The sequence below is a fragment of the Mastigoproctus giganteus genome, chromosome 8 (genome assembly GCF_048544385.1).
Source record: "Mastigoproctus giganteus isolate SK-2022 chromosome 8, ASM4854438v1, whole genome shotgun sequence".
NCBI classification, from domain to species: Eukaryota; Metazoa; Arthropoda; class Arachnida; order Uropygi; family Thelyphonidae; genus Mastigoproctus; species Mastigoproctus giganteus.
Window position 1 is genome coordinate 22441964 of NC_143582.1, and position 21526 is coordinate 22463489.

The window sequence follows — 21526 nt, forward strand, 5'->3', positions numbered from 1 at the left end:
TTAAAGATGCATTGCAGGATCATCTAGACACGACGAAAGATTCAGACACAGCATGGGTCTGTTAAAGGGAAGTCTTGTCTGAAAGAAAAATTTGATTGGATTCTATTATGTGGTCACAAAGGAACATTTAGAGAGGTTGCAAAACTGGTTGCAAAAACAATAATTTTGGCACTGTTGCACATGGAAGACTACTGTACAAATTGGAGAAGAATGGGGTTGGTTGTTTCAATGGATAAAAGGATGGTTGAGTGAGAGACGACAGAGAGTGGTAATCAATGGACGCTGCTGTTCATGGACTAATGTTATTACAGATATGAAGTTTTTTGAGCAGTATAAACAGGCTGCCAGGATAGGTCATAGAATATTGTCAATAGCATAAAGGAATTTTGCAAGCAAGGACAAGGAGGTGATTATCCCCTTGTATAAGGCAATGGTCAGGCCACACTTTGAGTGCTGTATATAGGGCTGGAGGCCTCATTTCGAGAAGGATGTAGAGATGCTGGAACGAGTACAGAGAAGGGCAACAAGATTAGTGAATGGAACAAAGGGGTGCTCTTACGAAGAAAGGCTTAAGTTTTGCAAATTACAGTGTCTGGAGACTATGCACTGGCGAGGTGAGCTGATTGAGGTGTATAAAGCCTTGAATGGTTTGAGACGCTGAATTCTGATGGATTCTTCCACTTGTTCAGATTACGAACCTAAGGGGGCATTAATTCAAATTAAGAAAGGGCAGATGTAGAATAGATGTGCGGAAATTTGCCTTTAGCCAGCAGGTGGTTAATTGCTGGAACAAACTTCCATCTGTCGTTGTGGAAGTTGATAGGCTAAATAAATTCAAGGAGGAATTGTACAAATATTTAGAGGGAATCGATGTGTGAAATGTTTTTTTTTTTTTTTGGCTGATGTTACATAAGCTCATACGCTTGCTTTCTTGCATCATGTGTCTCTATTACTATTACTATCCTGATGGTTTTGGCCCTTGTGGGTAGCACAGTTGGCAGTATTGCCCTCCATACCTGGTCGAAATACCTGAGTTCGAGTCCCGTCAATAATGGGAGGGATTTTTTGAGTCTTTATTCACAACGTGGCTGAGTTAATCGATCTCAGGCGATGGTAGCATGGTTTTTTTTTCTCGCGGAAACTCGGGTTTTTCGTTTAGCAAACAAAATCGACCACAGAACACACGCAATTAAATACAACATACACGGAGCAACATGGCCCTAGTCGCTGATGCTCCTAAAACCCAACAACAACGGTGAGGATTACAAAATCTCCTCAGATACACAAACAAGTTTAAACAGCTCACCAAGAACTGAAACAATTCTGGTATCAAAATCGGATACAAGAATATAACAACCCTGTTACAATAACTTTTTTCAACAAAAGAAAATGAGATCAATTCCTAAACCAACCGTATCTGAAATGTATTTTAATTAATTAACAAAAGGTTAATTAGTAAAACCGAAACTATTGAACCCTGCTTAGCAAGTTAAAACAAGTATGTGCAATAGGTTTTATCAGGTTTATTATTAGTAATTGTACCTGTTTATTGCCTTTCAATGAGCCGTCCCTTATGCAGTAAGTTAGGCGTAGTGATATTGCAGATCGTTTTTGTTTTAGTGTTCAGGAGATGATCCTGGACAATTAGTCCCTCATTTCATTTAACACCGCATCTTTATGTGTTCTGACATTTTTTTATCCTTTAATGTTGATGGTAATGTCATTGCACGCTTTCTTCCACGAGCATTTCAGCTGTTTTTCTTAGATTATCTTGAAGCCAGAGTATTGTGAAAGATGGATTTTTGTCTCCAGAATAGTGTTCAGAACCTGAATTTGGTTAGATAAGATGCCGTACGTAAAGTTTGAAGTCACCATGAGTCAGTTTAGGATAATAGGAAGGGCTCTGGAGCTGGGTGAACAGAGTTGAAGACAGAACTCCACCTTGCGGTACACCCCTATTAGCAGTGCATGTTCTAAGATAGCGGTGATGTGAAATGATGAGATGGCTGGGCTTCAGGAGTAACTTTTTGAAGTAATTCTTGAGAATGGAGAATAGGATCTTTTTGTGCATTCTGTCATAGTGTGCGTTTATATCAAATAAAATTATATTAAGTTGAATCCTGTCGTTGAGAGCTTTCTGGGTTCTTATAAGGGTGCCCTGGACTACGTCCAGCTCATGAGTCTGTTAAAAAAGTTGACCATGTTAGTCAAATTTGATTTTTTTCTTAACAAGATCATGTTCTTTGTCCTTCAGAATGTTATTCTCTCTAAATGTTCCTGGATTGTACTCTTAATTACTGCTTCAAAGATTTTCCTTACCGCCGAAGTCAGACTAACCGATCTATAGTTATTGTCTTCTCTCTTTAGAACCACCTTTGTTTATTGGAGATACGTTGGCACGCCTCAAATCCTAAGAAAACTTCCTTGTACCGTTTTATTTAAATTTAAAAATGTAATGCTCCATATACGAGTATACATTATTATTGGAGATTCTGTCCACTTATAGGAAAAACCACAGGAGGCAATAATTGGGTTTTTTGCCATATTTTATTTCAGTTAAATACAAGCATGTCAGAAGCAAATGACTCAAAATAGCAAATCAATATGAAGATATCTCGCTACACCAAGAAGTGTAGCGAGACCAAAGGGAGCAACGATGCCTTTGTTGATGACCACAGCAGCTGGATCCTTGGGGGGCGACTACTGGTTCGTTGGTGTTCGCACTAGCGCAGAAACCTGCAGCTTCGGCAAGGTAGCCCACAACTCTTCTGCGTCCATCAGCTACGCAAGATCACCTTAGCCTCAAGCTCCATTGCTCAGCACCTTGCTTCCTGGACAGTCCGTGAGGACTGGACCACCTCTGACCACAGGGTACTAACCTTCCAACTACACCGTTCACTAGTCACTCAACCAACCAACCGAACTCAACAAAGAAGATATGCCCTGAATAAGGCTGACTGGAACCTTTTTAAGGAGGAATTGACCAGTGCAGCCAGCCGCTTCAATCCTAGCGGCCTCAGCCCAGACCAGCATCAATGCGCAATTACACAGCTCGTCAGTAATGCTGCAAACAAGGCTATCAAAAAGAAGAGATTCAGACCTGGTGCTGTCCCCTGGTGGTCACCTGAACTCCAGACTCTTAGACGCGAAGTCATTTACCGACGAAAACGCTATCAACGTGCAAGAAGAACATGGCCTCCAGAAGAAACAGAGGCTTTACTGCAGCAATATCGAGTGGCCAGGAACCAGTATACCACAACAATAAAACGGCGCAAAAGGCGCTCATGGGAAGCCCTGGTAAGCACTGAAGGGAACGCCGATCCCTGGGGGATTGTGTACAAAGTGACCACTAACAAGCTCCCCAGAGGTGAGGTCGTATCAACCACAAAATTACCGAACGGACTGTACACCAGATCGTGGCAAGATACTATCAATAATATTCTAGACGCTACATTCCAGCAGCCTGCTGACCCACACACACCGGAACAGCTACAGCTCTGCACGGAAAATGAAACATATCACACAACTGCAATTGAAGAACCCTTCACCACAACCGAGCTCAACTTAGCTGCATCTAGAATCAGAAACAAGAAGGCTCCGGGCAGAGACATGCTCGATCCAGAAATCGTCCAGAAGGCCATTGAACTTATTCCCACTACAATAGTCAACCTGTTAAACCACTGTCTCCACCAAGGATTCTTCCCCACACAATGGAGGACTGCAATCCTTAGACTTATATTGAAGAATGCAACCAAACCACATGATCTGCCACAATCTTACCGGCCCATTGCACTGCTGCCAGTCTTCAGCAAACTTCTCGAACGGATGATCTCCCATAGAATAGAAGCCCACTACAATGACGCTGGTCTCTCCTCACCTAAGCAGTACGGTTTCCGGAAAGGACGCTCCACGATTGATGCACTGGAAACAATCATTGAAGCTGCTACCAACTGCAACTCCAAATACTTTCTACTAATCTCCTTTGACTTTGCTGGTGCCTTCGATTCCCTCTGGTGGCCCAGCGTCCTGGGCAGGCTCCGAAGAGCGCATGTCCCAGAAAACTTATATAGATGCATCAAGACCTATCTCCAGGACCGGCGAGTTGTCGTGTCTGCTCCCCACTGCTGTGTCTCCAGACCAGTCTTCAGGGGATGCCCTCAGGGATCTGTCCTGGGGCCTCTCCTCTGGAATCTGGTGCTGGATGATTTCCTGAACACCACACTCAACAATGTACAAACCCAGGCCTATGCAGATGACCTGGTCATGCTCTTTTCTGCCAATAACAGAACCCAACTAGAAGCAACTGCCAACCAGGCCATCTCCACCCTTCAAGCTTGGGCAGAGCATAACAACCTAAAGATCTCCCCAGAGAAAACCAATTCGATCCTACTAAAAGGCACCCTTGATTTGAGAAGACCACCCCAAATCAAGGTCAATGGTGTTACAGTAAAACTAAAAACAGAGCTTAAATATCTAGGTTTGATCTTAGACAAAAACCTTTCCTTCACTCCTCATCTAGACCAACTCAGGATTAAGATCAGGAAGTATGCTGCCCAAGTCTCAAGAGTTGCCCGGAAGGACTGGGGCTTAAAGAAGAGAACGCTGTCACTCTTCTATAAGGCAGTTTTCATCCCGGTTATCACCTATGCTTCTGGAGTCTGGTACAAGAAGGCCAATACCGTAGTAAACAGATCGCGCCTAGGAACTATCCAGCGCTCTCTTCTCCTTCTGTCCTCGCGTGCCTGTCGCACTGTCAGCACCCATGCGCTCCAGTTCCTCACTGGATCTCTTCCACTGGACCTGGAGATTGTTCGTCATGGGTTGCTCTACCAAATAGCCAAAGGAAGAGCAGTTACTTGTGCAGGTTTCACCACTGACCCAGCAAATAATAGAAACGCTGAAAAGAAGAGACTTAATGAACATCTAACAGACACCTGGCAAGAAAGATGGCAGGCATCAACTAAAGGCGCTGTCACCAAAAGATTCCTCCCTGATGTCAGGGCCTCCTACCCCCTCACACCTGTCTGGTTTTCACCAGGACTCTATGCTACCTACCTCCTCACTGGACATGGCTCCTTCCAGAAAAAACTACATGACTTCAGAATTTCAGACTCACCCCGCTGCCACTGTGGAGAGGATCAGACGTGGGAGCACCTTGCCCACAGCTGTGAAATCTACGAGGACTTCAGGAGGATCCTAATAACAAAACTACGCTTCAACTACCAAAATCAAGAACACCTCACCCTACAGAATGAAGAAACTTACCGAGCTCTGACTCAATTTGCAATGGACTTATTTACCAGGCAGAAAGCGCTACCACCACCTTAGTATCCGAATCAATAGGTCATAACAACCATGACTGCCAATTGTTGCTACGCATCATTGAGCCATGGATGCTAACGCCTTGGACCAACTTGCACAAGACTTGACCAGCAGTGCAATAAAAGACAGGGTCCGCACATACCTTGACAAATTCCTCATCATTGATTTCTGGACAAACTTCTCTCGCCCAGATGTGACACATTTCATCAAGAAGAGGCCTAGCATCGATCCCTGGACTTGACCATCAATCTTGGACTCCAGGTTTTGACCACTCCCCACTGTTCGTTCTGATGGACTACTGGACCAGCCTTCAGTCTGGATGCGACACAGACTCACCAAATGGAGCCCCAATGACGGCACCTGAACTAGACCTTACTGAACATGACCCATCCACCATAGCAGCACTCACACTGCTGGATTTCCAGCAAGTTGTCGGCTCCAACTGACTGGCCGTGCTAGCTGTACCTACCCTGAACTTGTGGGGTATATCTCTCTCTCATTTTTTTTTTTTTTTTTTTTTTTCGGCTTCTTTCTTCTGTTTCCTGCCATCCGTTCTTTTACCCCCCCTCCCTATTTTTCTCTTACAGAATGATTTTTTTTTTTTTTTTTTTTTTTATTTATTTTTTTTTTTGTGGGGTGGTGGTTTTCGTCCACCCGCCACCCCACTCCTCTCTCTGGTGAGGCACTGAGCATGCCACACTGTCATCAGGGGCCATCTTCCCTATTGGCCCCTTTCTTCTGTTTCCTACCCTCCAGTCTTCTGCCTTCCTCCCTTACTTTTCTCTTGCACAACGTTTTTTTTTTTTTTTATTTATTTAGTTTATATATATATATATATGTGTGCGTGTGTGTGTATATACATATATTTATATATACACATACACGCATTCCCCACAGGTCTAAATCTAAAAACATCAAAATTACTGCCCGACCTATTTGGCCCTAGAACAAGTTATCAGCGAACAACCATACGCTCTGTTAAAATTACAACCGTTGCTCAAGAAACAGCGATCATCTCATTCTCAAATCTGGTCCTAGCCACTGAAATCCCAGGAAAGTAGGTGGCAGGACCCGCCAGAGTACTCTAGCTACAGTGGTACACCCGGTCAGCCTCCCCGTGGCATGGTGTGGTAACGTCGGGTCCCACTAGGGGCTCGGCGGCTAATAGACCGGAGGAACAAAGGGCACAACACAATACACAGCACATGACCCCCCACACACTTCAAATCTCTGGCCCAGATACAATGTACACCCGCGGAGATGGGAGAAATCCCAGGAGCCGTTAGACACTAACATACCTTATACCTTATACGCAAGACTGTATGAACCCACCTTGTTGCCAGCAATGTTGCCAACTTCTCTACGAGAGATACCGCCAGTAGCTCCAGCGTCATTGTATCCAAAGGCATTGTTTCCGAACACCTGGAAGACACGTAACATCTTAGATGACCCCATCTCAGCCTTAACAAACTTAAAATGTAATTTTTTAATATGGGTCAAGCATACTTACGTCCTGGGTTCGAGACTGGATGCCTTTTCCTGTGGACACAATCAGGGCTATTCCATCGAGCAGAACACTTCCGTGAGCAACAGCAAGAAGAGCACAAGCAATAAGCACCTGGAAGATAAAAACATTTCGAGACACTCCACCTTTAAGGTCAATCTGAAACTTTCTTAAAATATTCGCGAGATCTTTTTATTAAAAGTAGAAACGTCTTCTACTCAAGGTCTTTAACTGATTAATTTTTATAATCTAAAAATTATTTAGTTGCCATATAAACCGCGGTACATCCTCAGACCCATCATCATGTATTTGTGCATGGTCGCATAAAGAAAAGTATTGATCAGACAAGAAGTTTTTACCGATGTCTTACCTTCATTTTCTTCTGTGGATTCGCTGACGAAGTAGAACTTAAAATGAACACCTTGCAATCAGGAGCCTTCTTCGATTTCTTCGGCGTACATCTGCCCTTAAATATAGTGTTTGGATGCCCATAAGGTTGGAATCTGAAATTCCGTTTTTCTATTCCATGAAGGTCGCCGACTATTCCTCTCTGTACTGGACATCTCATCGTCATCCCCAGTCTTGTGAATGACCTTTAGCTAACATTGAAGAACCAAGGCAGACCACGCCTGTCCTCTCTCCCTCTATACTCTAATTTTGATTTGTAACAAAGTCGTCTTGGTTTATTTTGTTCCATAATTTAATTCTAATTCAATAATTATTGGTGTACAAAAAGAATTAAAAAAACATTGAATTATTCAATCTGATTAGTTTGTTGTCCAACCTATCGAAGATGACACTACCCGATGAAGTTGTTAAAAGAACAGGAGTTTAATAATGTTTCCAACATCCAATTTTTGGACTGTAAAAGGTACCTGTGTTATCGGTAGTCTGAGATTCAAAACAACACCATGTTTTGAATCTCAAAAGACAACGCCATGTTTTCTCCATGTCAACACTATGATATCTGTCTTTTGAGATTCAAAAGGGATAATAATAATGCTGGATTATCTTCCAAAAGGATAAACTATGCTAACTCAGTAACTAAATTTTGAGATGTGATCGAGTCAATGATCGATGTTTTGTTTCACCAGGACAATACACCTGCTGACACATCCACTATTGTCATGGCTGTAGTTCATTAGGCTGGTTGTGAATTTTTTTTCTCCCACAATTCCATCGAATTGCCATCTATTCTGGAAGCAAAAATCAATTTCCGATAGAGGCCAAACAATCCTTTCTTTCAAGGTCTTCAAGAATGCGTTACAAAACTGGGATCACGAACGTGGAGTATCGCTGGACAAAGTGCCTTGAGTTAAGGAGACTACATCGAGAAATATGAAAAGTCAACATCAGATTACAACTCTTATGCTGGATTAGAAACTTATCAAACCACTCCCGAATCTTTAATGCTGTACAAAAGGGTAAGGATGGACTCTAACTTTTTATATAGAAAGATTCAAAATGAATTGCTTCATTCATTCAATAAATTTCGTTTTGATTATTTTATTAATATAAAATTAATTACCATCTACAGTCAATTTTTAGAGTTGGTAAATTGCGATGTGGAATGTTTCGTGTGGACATTACCAAAGTTGCTTCCCTTCCACCTCGGAGACGTTTCGCTGAAGCTGCCCCCTTCGAGTCTGACGCAATCCCAAGACGAACTGTCGTAGTGAACTCTTCGAAGGTCATCTGAGATGATGACCTTCGAACAGATGCAAGGGATGTGGCAGTATTCAACGAGAATGCCATCAACAACAACAACAACAAAACAAAACTTCTGTCCAACTACAATGTCCGAGATACGATCACAACTCCACCCTTCAAACTAGATTAGGCCACTTCCACTCGGTAAAAGCAACTTATTATGTATTCGAAGACATGGGAATTTGCTTTCTGAAAGGAAAATTATTCATTCATAATCAGATTGTTGCCATGGCAACCGGAAGTTCTATTGGACTCATTCGCTTTTCCACAATACGTTGGCACTTACGAAGATAAAATGCGCCCATCCCATTTTAGAGCGCGTCACCAGCAAGTTCCATTTTGGAGAGAAAGTTGGCATGGCAACCGCATAACCGTAGCCATGACAACCACATAATCGTAGCCATGGCAACCAGATAACTGTCACCATAACAAACCTTAACTATTCGTATAAAAATAAAAAGCGTCAATTTCGTTTTGATGCCATGTGACAAATCTTAAACGCAATGTCGTTTGTTGAAACAGTGGCCATGGCAACCAGAAAGCGTAGCCATGACAACTGTAGCCAATTCTTACGTGTCCGTTTCATTTTCGCGCCACGTATTTTTCAGATAGTTTCCATGGCAACCAGATAACCGTAACCATAGCAACTTTAACGTAATCTTAGTTACGAAAATAATAATTTTTATAATCCCCGGTAAATCTTAAGCACAGGTCCGTGGTTAAAATGGATGCCAATGCAACTAAAATTATTCCATTGTCATTTTTATGTAACGTGATGTGAAAAATATTGGAGGGTGCGCACATTACTGAAGACCTTACCAAGATGACTGTTTGGGCTTTTTCCTGGTACGTGTAGTCCAACAGCAACATTCCGGGATTAAATTAAAATATAATTCACGCGATCGACGCATGGGTGGGTCATCAAGTAATTCTTCTTCTTGTCCTTTGCAGTAGCTCATTTCTTCTACGATCAATCTTATCGACCGTGTTTGGCACGAGGTCAAAGCACGTATAGTCGCTCTAAAATAGCCAATGACCTTCGCGCAAACAGAAATGTGAGAACTGGTGAAAAAGTATGCGACATGGAAGAACCGGATGTGTATAAAAAGGGGACCAACGGTGGAAGCATTTACTCCGGTAGCAGACCCCCCCAACTCCCACTTGAAATCACGGTTGAGCAAACCACTAGAGGAACAATGAAGGTAAGAAATCGATTAAATTTCACGAGAAACCACGTGAATAGGATGACGTATACTGATGTTTGTTGATCAGTATTTAAATTTAAATTTCTAAATTTAGCGAATCTAACCTTCCTTTTCCCAAAGACTATGGATAACAGATTGCCCACAGCTTCCAGGACGTAATCCCAGCAATCAAATGCAGTCATGTTGTACATTTAAACTCTGTCTTTGTCCAATACGTATACACTAAGTGTCCAAAAAAGTTAGAACCTGTTTGCGGACGTCAGCATATAATTAAAGGTACGGAATGCAAATGTAAGTTGTCACATGGTATGGCCACGAGTTCCTTGGTAAATAAGATAAATACTGTGCGCTTTCCAGGGGTTTGTTAGTCGATCCTCTTAGTGGATGGTTGCGTTGTTTTTCAAAAACACAACGCAACTATCCATCTCTAAGATTTCCAAAGTCTAAAGGCAGAAGAACATTGCTGGATATTGAATAAGGGTCTCTAATTGTTTGGTCAGTGAGCGTAAAAATATATTATTTTTATAGTTCTTTAAGAAGACAACAAATATTCTTTAATAGCGTGTCAAAAGAAACACTTCTATTTATCTCAGGTGGCCTTAATTGCTGTTGCCCAGGGCAGCGTTCTTCTTGGAGGTATTGCCCCCTTGATTTCAACTGGAGCAAGTGTACGATAAGGAGATCAAGACGTAAGTGCTAATTATTGAACTGTAACAATTATCTGTAGATTGATTATTTCTAGTCTAACAATTGAACTGTAGCAATTATCGATAATTAATCTCCATTTCTAACTTCTCTTGGACTCGCTGCACCCCTTGGAATAGCCCCTCCGCTTGCAGCAGGTCTGCCCTTTGGCCTGGGCGGTGAACTGATTGTCCATTAGAGATGCACTCTTTGTACATTACTTGCTGAATTAAAATCAGTGGACAGTAAACTGTTTTAGTATTTATTTACAATCATTTAAATGAAAAAAAAATAATAATTATTTCTGTTTCAATACAGAAAAACCATACGTTTGTAATACTCGCAGTATATTTTATATGGTGCTGCCATCTGGTGACAGCATTCAGAAACATTATTTGAAAACTTTTCTTTGGCTTAATTATTACAATAACTATTGAAAATCAAGATAGGAACCGTTAGATAATTAGCATAATAACCCCTAAAACACAAGATAATAACTATTATAACCTTTGTAGTCAGATAATGGTTAGAAACCATTCTATTGATGCAAACAGTTAATTAACAAATTAAGAATGGAATCACCATTTCGTGTTTGCATTAAAAAAATACTTTCTTTCATCCCTTAAATAACTAACATGCACTTTAAAATTTATTTAATTTATTTCAAATTCATTCAAAATTTGTTTTCATTCCAAACACTTCCACTTTGAACGTCTAACAATAGAAAACAATCAGTAGATCGAATAACAATGTGTAATTCCATAAATGGCCACTAGATGGCAACACAATATAGAGTTCCAGACCAGCCCATTTTGCATTCCTGGTTACTGTAAATCTATGATTACAAAACACAGAATGAAGCAGTTAGTAATAAATGTTATAATTAACTAGTCTAACTAGTTCACAGTCTCAAATTTTAATCAGAAATATTAATTTTAATTAACATAACCATATATGTAGTTTTGGAGATGATTGCTAATTTATTCGAATTAAATATTTCTCTCCGAGAGAAGAATGTGACCCCCGGTCTGATGAAATCATCCTATTTAAAACTATTGAACAACTAGAAATAAAACAGCATATACACTGAATGTCCAAAAGTTAAATAACAAACAAAAATCATAAATCAGTAATTACTGCATTATGCATCTCCTCCTATGGCGAAGTTACCTTAGGATGGCATCGTGCAGAAACTTTTTTTTTTCGCAATCTGTTTATGAAACAGCAGTTGGCAATCAGCCATCTTGGCATCTCTGGATTTGGCCAGTTTCCATCACACCTTCCCCTCGGGGACTGGTTAAATGGTGTTGCCTTGAAATTTTCAAATATATTTGTGAGACTATTGCTAACTACCACTCCAGATGTGTGTGCGCGTGTGTGGAGAGAGAGAGAGAGAAGGTCAAATTTAAATATATTTTATAACGGTTGTGTTTTTTCATATTTCGAAAGAGCGTTATGTAATTCAACTTAATAAAAATAATTAGAATTTTTTTCTACAGTACTGCGAGTTAAGAACAAAGTGAATTTTCATGATCTGTTATTATACGTGATTCCTTAATGTATACACTGAGAGGCCACTTTATTAGGTACACCTAACTAACAGCGAATGGGTCACCCCACCTAATAGCCCTCGAACAGCGTTATAACGGCGCGTATGTCATCAGCTATCATGGCATTTTCAAAGTCCATTAAATCTTTAATTTAATTTTTTTTTGGCACTGAATTGCATACATACTACATCCATACGTGCTTTATATCGCATGGTAGGAACACATCATTCAGTTACTGAAAGAGTGCTTAACTGAATGAAAAGGGTAGGTGTGCCTAATATAGTGGTCCTCAGTGTATATAAATAAATAGCCATTACCACACACTCTTATCTGTGCATGCATCAACATTTACTTTTAATTTCTGCGATATAAAGTAGTCAGATTTGACTCTGAGATTCACTTTTTCAAAACGATTGCTAAAATAAGTGAAATTCTAAAATCGGTCTGGTTGCAGTTCAGCATCCTGATGAACGTACTCCACATAGTCAAATGAACACGTTGATTTGAAATTTCAAGCACCATTCAAGAAAATTCATCGAAAAATTGAAATTTAAGACCTTTCAACATTCATCCCACAATCCTGATCTTGCTCTTCTAATTTTTACGTTTTGGTCACTGAAAGGCGCACCACAGCCTTTGATTGTACAATAATACATTATTAATTGTCATCATTTTTTTTCCTGGCATAGCACACATCTGGGTTTCATTATCGAAGTTACCTTCCCCAAGTCACCTTCACAAACTAAGAAGATAAACTACCAGTTCTGAGAACAGAATCCAATGTAGCTTGCCAAGTGAAGCAGACAGCATTATGGGTACAAATCGGCCCTCAACATCCCCTTGGATATAAAAATCTACATTTTCAAGCTGAGGATTAAGATAAAGCTAAGATGCGTGCTGCAATAGAACCAACAACTTATCACATACATCAAGAGATATATGGGGACATAATAGGGTCGGGTCCTGGCGTCCTCCCCAAATTTACTCAGCGTTTATCCAAAAAGCGAGAGGTTCGTTAGCCTTTTAGATTTTCATGGAGGCCATCTCTCAAAGACTTATCCCTTCTGTAGACGCCACAATCACTTTCTTCTTTTCAAAGAGCTAAAGGCGTGGCCCCCTTAGATCCTTGTTTGTCTGTGATGACCTACATTCTCTCTTCCGTGTCCAAGGTCGGATCATGTAGGAGATTCCTAGGACGTTAACTTAATCTACCTTCTTCCTATATTTGACCTTCGGCCCTAACGGTTTCCAGCTTTTCAGCTGAATCCCATTAACGGGTATTGATGTGATGCAACCAAAGTGGAAACATTCGTCAAGAAAAATCCCACGTGATCAAGCCCGGATGTGAATAGACGTATATAATCAAGTTCTCTTAACTATAACTGATCTCCCTATTGAAGTTCGACTATTGGAGATACCAGATCGAAACCATGAAGGTAAGAATTTGATTTATAGATTTGAGAATTAATAGATCCGTCTTAATTTTTTAAATTGGTTTTGCTGGTTGTCATTTTGCTTTTTTAAGACTCTAATAAAAATGGTGACCTTCCACCCCCCATTGGTGATGAGGCCTTGGTGGAATGTTTTAAGGGAGGCTATTTTAAAATCAAAAAGGGGAAGGGAGTGCTTTTTCCCATGTCCCTTAATATTTTAATGCATTTTGCTCGATTTAAATTTTGGTTTTTCTTTCAATAGGTCCTTCTAATCTGCGCGTTTATCGCAGCAGCCAGAGCTACTGGCGTCCTACAAGCAATTGTTCCACAAGTAGTTGCCCCTGCGGTTGTACCGGCCCTTGCCGAGACAGGAGTCAGCGCTCAATTTCGAAGCGAAGATGTAAGTAAATAATTTCAACTTAAAATTTCTTTAGAATTTTAACGTCGAGAAATAAAAACCAGCCTTGAAACACAGTTCCGAATTAAAATGGAACATGAGAATGTATTAGTATAATATATAATATTATATTTGGATATTACATTTAATTAAATATAGTGTCTTAATCCGAAATAGTGAAAATTCCCAAAAAAGGTCCGGGCCTGGTAAACGTAAACCCGTGACCATTTAAAAAAAAGGCAGATTATTTGATGAAGCCAATACAGATTTTTATATTTCATTTTAACAAATAAAATATTTATTAAAATATTTTTAAATTAAAAAAGTTTGTAAAATAACATTTTTATGTTTTTAATAAAAAAAGGGGGGGAGGGAATGTTTATTTTTGTTAACGTGTTTATGTTTATTTATATTTATTATTTACCTTAAAAATAAATGAGGAAATTGAGACGAATTTATTTCTATTGCAGAACGTTGGAAATTTTGCGTTTGGGTACAATGAAGACCACACCAGTGGAGGAAGTTTCAGAAGAGAACAGGGAGACGCAGCTGGTACAGTTGTTGGTTCTTATGGCCTAAGAGGAGCCGATGGTCGAATAAGGGTGGTCAATTATGTAGCAGACGACAGCGGATTTCACGCCGATATCAAGACCAACGAGCCAGGCGTCGAACCCAAGGATCCTGCTGACGTTACAATTAATAAGGACAGTGCCGTTGTGGTTGCCCAACCAGTAGTAGCCCAGCCCATAGCTGTTGCTGTACCAGCATCGGCCCCACTGGTTGCAACGTTCCCTCAACCCGCTCTTGGTGTAGCTAAGAGTCACGTTGCTCTGGCTTCTCCTCTTGCACCTGTGGCTGTTTCCAAGACCAGCGTGGAAGTAGCCCAGCCCGCTGCCATTACCAAGTCGGAGGTCATCTACTCTCAGGGTAGCCCTGCAGTGTTCCCTCAACCAGTGGCCGTTGCGAAGTCCCATCTCGGTGTCCCGGCTGCAGTAGCTTCTCCATTGGTTGCCCCTGCAGCAGCAGCAGTAGTGGCCCCTGCAGCTTTTCCTGAATCAGTCACGGTGACCAAATCGCAGGTGGCCACACCCGGTTTACTCGGTGCTGCTCCTGTAAGTCAAGTCACCAAGAGTGTAACCCATACTTCTCCAGCCCACTTGGGGGTGGCTGCCCCTGGACACTTTGTGTCATCAGGTCTGGTTGGTCCCGCACATCTGGATGCTTCCACAAGGCTCCTGGCAGCCTCCCAGTTGGGTGGTCCCGCTCATCTGGCAGCCTCGCAGTTGGGTGGTCCCGCTCATCTAGATGCTTCCACTAGGCTCCTGGCAGCTTCGCAGTTGGGTGGTCCCCTGGCTACCAAATCCCACTTATTGACATCCAACCATTTAGGGGCCCCACATTTGTCTCTGGCCCATGCTGGGGGTATCGGTTACGGAGCAGCCCACCATGTGGGTTTCCCTTATGGAGGAGGTCACCATGGCTATGGCGCATACGGGTATTACCCCCGTATTACTTATGCTCCCTACAATCTTGCTCACATGTACAACCTCGTGCACAATAACTACTTTGACTACGTCACTTCCCCAGCCACCTTCACCGGCCCTATAAGTTACTACCATCGCTATGCCCCCAGTGGCAAAAGCATTATGTAGGAAAAAAAATCCAACCCGTAGTGTTTTCAGTTTTTTTTTTAATTTAACTGTACACAATACTAGCTCGAATCTACACCCCCTGCTCTAGGCACAGAAAGGTTCTAAAAAGACGATATAGAGGGCGCCACTAACAAGATTTTTTTCTTTTTTTTTTTTTTTTTTTTTTGGTTATGATCATCAGCAATTTGGGATGTCAAGGTTGGGATTTGGTAGATCGGAGTTCTTTTTGTGTATGTGAAATTCGTACAATCTTCCTCTGTGTACATATATTTCGAAAACAATAAAATGTTTTTTTAAAAATATATAAAAGTACTGTATTTTTTTCATTGATACAAACTCCAACACGAGGGCAGAGGTCAAATTGAACCAAATCTATTTACTGATTCAATAAATTACAGATAAAACACTCTTTTAAGTATGTTAATTAAAACCTCTTGATCAACCCTAATTTTTGCTGAGGTCTTGTGTATTAGTGGTTTCAAATAAAATAAATTGAGTTATTAATGTGAGGTACGTGAAAATTGATTAGTTATGAGGAGAAAGATTCATTGGATAATGTTAAGGCTTCCACTAAAAATTCAAAGTCATAATGCATATATCAAAATCCGTCAGTGTCTAGCCATCCAGCAATGTTTATCTTTTGGTGGAGGGAGGTATGCTACATATATCATTTGCTTGTTTGTTTTCGCGTTTTTTTTTTCGATCAGTTTAACAGAACACGTTGAATAGAGGGTTGCGCAGCACCTCTATTCAACATATTTAGGATGGCTCACATCATTACAATACACCAGAAGAATTATGAGCAGTTATATGCTGCATTCAAGGAAACTCTTTCTTCCCAATAAGTGGCTGGTGCCCGAATTCTCAGCCACTCGCCGTTGTACGCATGATGGGACGGGACACTGGTCCAAATGGTCTCATGGTGGAATTTTTTAAAAAGTTCTGAAAGATGATTGGTGACTTTGTGACACGCAAAGTTCCAGTAGAATTTACGAAGGCCCAAACTAACTGGTACCGTTCCAGAATGATAAAACTGGAGTGAGGGGTCAACCAGATGCCCTTCAAGCCCTGCACTCTTTTCTTAGGCTTTGGAACCTGCGCTTAGGTTGCTGTTCGCCTCTACTAACACCAGAGGAATTCACCATCCTGGACCGCATCCAGTAAGAAAAAATATAGCACTTCCTGATTTATCATTAATCACTAACTTACCATTTACCATACACAAACAGTGCTTCTTAATGGTAGTACTCAACTGAAAATAAGTAACAGTAGTCTTCTCTAATGGGGAAGCGTTACTCATCTGAAGTATAAGGAGGGCAACAATGATACAAATGTACTAATATCATACATAATTTAAATTAAATAGAGGTAATTCAACTCTTCTTTCAAAAGATACTATTCGAAGGTCATCAGGGTCCACCTAAACGGTTGTGCCACCTGGTGGTAATTTCGTTTCACCGTGTCCGCCTTCTCTGTACTTTATATACAGTTTCTGAGACACTATTGGACAGACGTTTTTATAACAGTTCTCCAATAAATTTGCAGAATCATGCATTATTTACTCCAAGCCACAATGACTTGTGTACACGATGACCGAGGTACTCCAGATTGAAGGTGAACTAGTAGATCAATTGTTTTGAACCCATTAAAAATATTAATATTTATGTTAAAAACCATTGAAATTCGATCTAATTTGAATCCTCGGTAGGCAGCTACAAACAAACCTAGTGGAAGATTGTTGTCAGATTTTAGGATCACCAACTTAGCTATTCTGTGCCATATATATGTTGTTTATAAATTACGTGTTGTGTGGTCGATTTGCTGTTTGCTAGACGAAAAACCCAAATTTCAAGAGACAAAACCATGGTACACTTGCTTGAGACCGACTAACTTGGCCACGTTGTGAAAACCCCTGGTTTATAGCCATGAAGGGTTTTGTGTACGACTTGTCGTATGCAATAAATAATTCTTTTTCTTCTTAAAAATACCCATAAACATTCCTCGGGTTATATTGACGGGATTCGAACTCAGGTCTTTTCCACCTAGTGTGGAAAAGACGGTGATTATACCAATGTGCTACCCACATGGCCAAGTGACAAGAAGTACACTTGTTAATGTCGATTAGCAAATACAGTAAAAGCAATTGTTTATTCTGAGTGTCCAATTAAACCATTGCCTTAATTATATTAGAGACCATCTGCTATCTAATGAGAAACCAGTTAACCTTGAAACGGATTGTCATATCAGTGTCATTGTTTAAACAAATGGAGAGCTAACTTTTTGGAGAGGTTATCTATTTGAAATTGGTGCAATACCAGGGTAACTCTGCAGAGGCAAGTTTTTTTTTGCTGTGAGAATTACGATCATTGCATTATCTATGCATTTTAAATCCTGCTGTCTTCAAGAGCACAGAAGTACAAGCTTAATTGTTAAGCATCTTATAAAGAAAGAAATGTTACTGTTTCTTGGATGGATTCTTAAAAACAAATGATATCATCGATAGAATAAGAACTGGGCTGTTTTCTTAATATTTTCAGATTGTAAGATGTTGATGACCTTTGCAATGTGTTGGATTTTAAAGAATATTAGGGTCTAAAGCCTTCGATTTTATTATTTACTGTATATTAAAAATATACAGTAAACAATCACTTTTCCATCTCTGAAGTTATCATACCTCAACGATTTTCTTTCCAGTACCTTAACCAGTGTCCTATTTCTTTAACTATTCCAGACTTTCCACCAGATTTATTCATCTCTTAGTAAAGTCAAGGAAATTTGAAGACTTCTTCAAAGGTATTGGTGTTTTTAAAGATTAAACTTTATAGAGTTATTCTTGAGCCAACTCCTTCAGTAACAGTCAAAGAAGATGAATTGCATAAGAGGAAGAAAGTGTAGCCTAAATTCTAATATGGTCTTAGTCGCTAATGCTCCTAAAAAAACCCTGCTACTACAAGAAGTGATTATAACCACTCCTCTTACTGTTCATATACTTCGTTATACAGTGTAAAAATTTAAAAGAAAACTTTGAAATCTTTACAAGACATTTATTGAGCTAAATCATAAAATGTTACAAAAGTATCTCATTTTTGTCTGGCACTTTGATCAGAAAGACCACCATAGCTGCTTCATCAATAATCTGTAGTAGAAGGAACTTATAAACCTTTCGTTGCTTTTGGTGTCAAATGCGTGGCTTAACATAACCTGATGAATTATTACTCCAGTTGTCGAATCTGCTGTCTTTTCTCCTTTAGAATTTTGTTTTCTAACAACACAAACAAAACATTTTGTCTGCCAGACTCGCTATAAAAATTTCCATTTTTGTTTTACTTTTTGACAAGATTTCAGTTATTGAATTTGAGAGACAGTTTTTTGGATGTCCATTACGTTCATTGTGCTCCTAAAATTAGAAGTAGTATACATATCCGGGAGTCCTTGGAAAAGGGGCGTAGGCATAAGGAACTGGAAGTGGTACGTATCCAAAGTTAACGGGAACTTGGGGGCTAACGACAGGTAACTGAGTTTTTGGCGGAGGTGGTGGTGGTGCTGGTGTAGACGGAGTTGCCGAACTAGTCTGACTGGAGTCTCCTTCTTCTGAAACATCGGGAACATCTTTGGAGATTACGATAGAGGCTGGATTTGGGAGTTCTACACCCTGTTCATTGCTGGTAATTTCAGCCCTAAATCCATTTTCATCAGCGACATAATTTACAATCCGAATTCTTCCATCATTGTTGGTTAGCCCGTACGATCCGACAATTTTCCCTTCTGGATCACCTTTTTCTCTCCTAAAAGAGCCTCCTCCAGGAGAACCTTCATTGTAGCCAAAATCGTAATTTCCATCATTCTGTAATATAAAAACACGCATTTAATTTGATCATATTATTAATGAAAATGTAAAAGCTGTAGTGGAGTAATATAACCAGATGAATTCTAATAAAGACAACAGGTTGTTGAACCTGCTGCCTGACACCTTAAAAGTTTGTTTCCCAATTTTACAAAATCTTGAGGAAAAATTTTAAATTAGTCAATATTTTTCAAATATACTTTGCAATCATTACTACGTTAGGTATTCAATAAAGGGGAATATTATGCTTCCTCGTAAGATCAACACCAAGTATTTGGAGTCTCATGTCCAACTTAGAGACAAACACCGTTATCTACTGTTCTGCCTAAGTTACATCTTTTTTTTAAGTTGAAGAGCATCACCTTCAAACTGATTCGAAGCCAATGAAGTTTGAAACAGCAATCCTGGAAGTGTCTCAGATTTTTAAATGTATAGCAGATTCACCTGTTGGCTATATAATTTAAAAAATATACTTTCAACTTAGGTGGAACCATAGATAAAGGGGTTTTTCTCTAAGTTGAACATTAGACCATCGAATACTTGGTGTCAGTCTTCTGAATGCTTCCCGATAGCGAATACCCAACACAATAATGCGTTCCAAATTTATTTGTTTTCAACTTCTGCATGGGTTCATCCCACTACTGTCCAGAAATAATTTTCAAACTCTTTCAACATAAATAAAAATTCTTTTATTTATAATAAAAGCTCATCGTATACATAGTTTTCTCTATTTTAAATGTATTGAACTACTCCAAATGTTAAAAGAATATTTTAAACATTTTTAAATTTATGCGACTTAATCATTCCGCTAGACGTCGCATGTTGAAATTTATAATAATTTCAGATTTTCGATTATCGCGTACTTATTTTGCCACTAGAGGGCGAGAATACAATTTAAATACGCACTTAAAGTTCCTTAGTCATTAATTAGCATATTTTGTGTTTAATATAAAATGAAAATGAAGCATAAAATATTAATAAATGATAACTATAAACAAAAATTTTATATTCTACTTAATTATTTTTAATTATTTAAATGTATTTAACTACTTAAAATATTAAATGAATATTTTAAACAATTTCAAATTTATGTGTGATTTAATTAATCCGCTAGATGTCGCATGATGAAATTTATAATAATTTCTGATTTTCGTTTATCACTTTTTTTTAGCCACTAGAGGGCGAAAATACAATTCACATTTCTTCTTCATTAATTAGCATATTTGGTGTTTAATACAAGATGAAAATGAAGCATAAATCGTTAATAAATGATAAATCTAAATAATAAATGATAAATCTAAATAATAAATGATAAATATAATGATTTTTAAAAGAAATTATTATTTTCTTGTAAAATAATTTAAAACCAAAGGCCTTATAAGTAAAACTACCACCAAATAATTTATTTTATTATATCTAGATGCAAATATAGCCTTAAAAAGTTAAGGCTATATTTGCATGAGGATATTTACTTACGTCTCGTTTGCTAAACTGTGCTAAGGCTCCTTGTCCTTGAACAAAGTCAAGATCAGTGTTCACAGGGTCCAATTGGGAATTGCCACGATGAGGGATAGCTACGATGAGGGCACTCAACAGAAGGATCTACACAAACATTTATTTACATGATTTATTTACTATAAATATAAAATTATTTATTTTATATTTATTGTAAACTATATTAAATTATACCACATTAAATTCTGTAATTTGAAAAGTTTATTTTTAAGAAATTTATAATTAAATAAAAATGCAGATAAATATTTGGAAAACGATTATTACTCCATCTGGTGATGGGTTATGGAACTAAGCACAGTGTACGTCTAATTAAAAATAATTTAATTTGCATATTAATACCGAAATATTTCCTATTAATGCCAATTTGTCTTCACCATTAAGAAAGACCACAATTTGGAGTTTGCAAACCTACCTTCATGGTGTACTTTGCACACAAAATTCGTGACATGGAAGGGACGGAACACCTTTTATAGGGTATTTTGGACCAGACAGCAGACACTAGTTAGGGGTGGTGTCCTTTCTGTTAAGATTAATCCTTATTTACGGTCTTTCCCACCATCTTGGTAATCCAGTTCTGTACAGATTAACGGTTCTCAGTTCCACCTTGGTAAGGGGATTAATATTTGCCCTTCTTTCTTGCGAAATTTTTTTGCCCCTTTCTTATTTCATGGTCATCTAAATTTCTGCCCACTCACTTCCTCAATGTCAGA

The 21526-nt window shown here is 39.2% G+C and overlaps 1 protein-coding gene and 1 pseudogene across 2 annotated transcripts in view; one reads left to right on the plus strand and one right to left on the minus strand.

Annotated features, from left to right (window-relative positions):
- The window catches only part of LOC150081352 (uncharacterized), a 38716-nt gene extending 22959 nt beyond the window's left edge, over positions 1 to 15757 (plus strand). The window contains exons 5-7 of the mRNA XM_090380179.1: positions 9588 to 9738; positions 13671 to 13808; positions 14276 to 15757. Coding sequence (XP_090236305.1) covers positions 9588 to 9738; positions 13671 to 13808; positions 14276 to 15457 — 1471 coding nt within the window. The 3' untranslated portion in view covers positions 15458 to 15757. The remainder of the gene's footprint in view (positions 1 to 9587; positions 9739 to 13670; positions 13809 to 14275) is intronic.
- Positions 15758 to 18860: 3103 nt separating this feature from the next.
- LOC150081354 (cuticle protein 14 pseudogene) lies at positions 18861 to 21234 on the minus strand (annotated as a pseudogene). The gene is made up of 3 exons (XR_016547314.1): positions 21229 to 21234; positions 20778 to 20903; positions 18861 to 19301 (listed from the first exon to the last, which is right to left on the minus strand). The product of XR_016547314.1 is annotated as a cuticle protein 14 pseudogene (transcript).
- Positions 21235 to 21526: the final 292 nt, after the last annotated feature.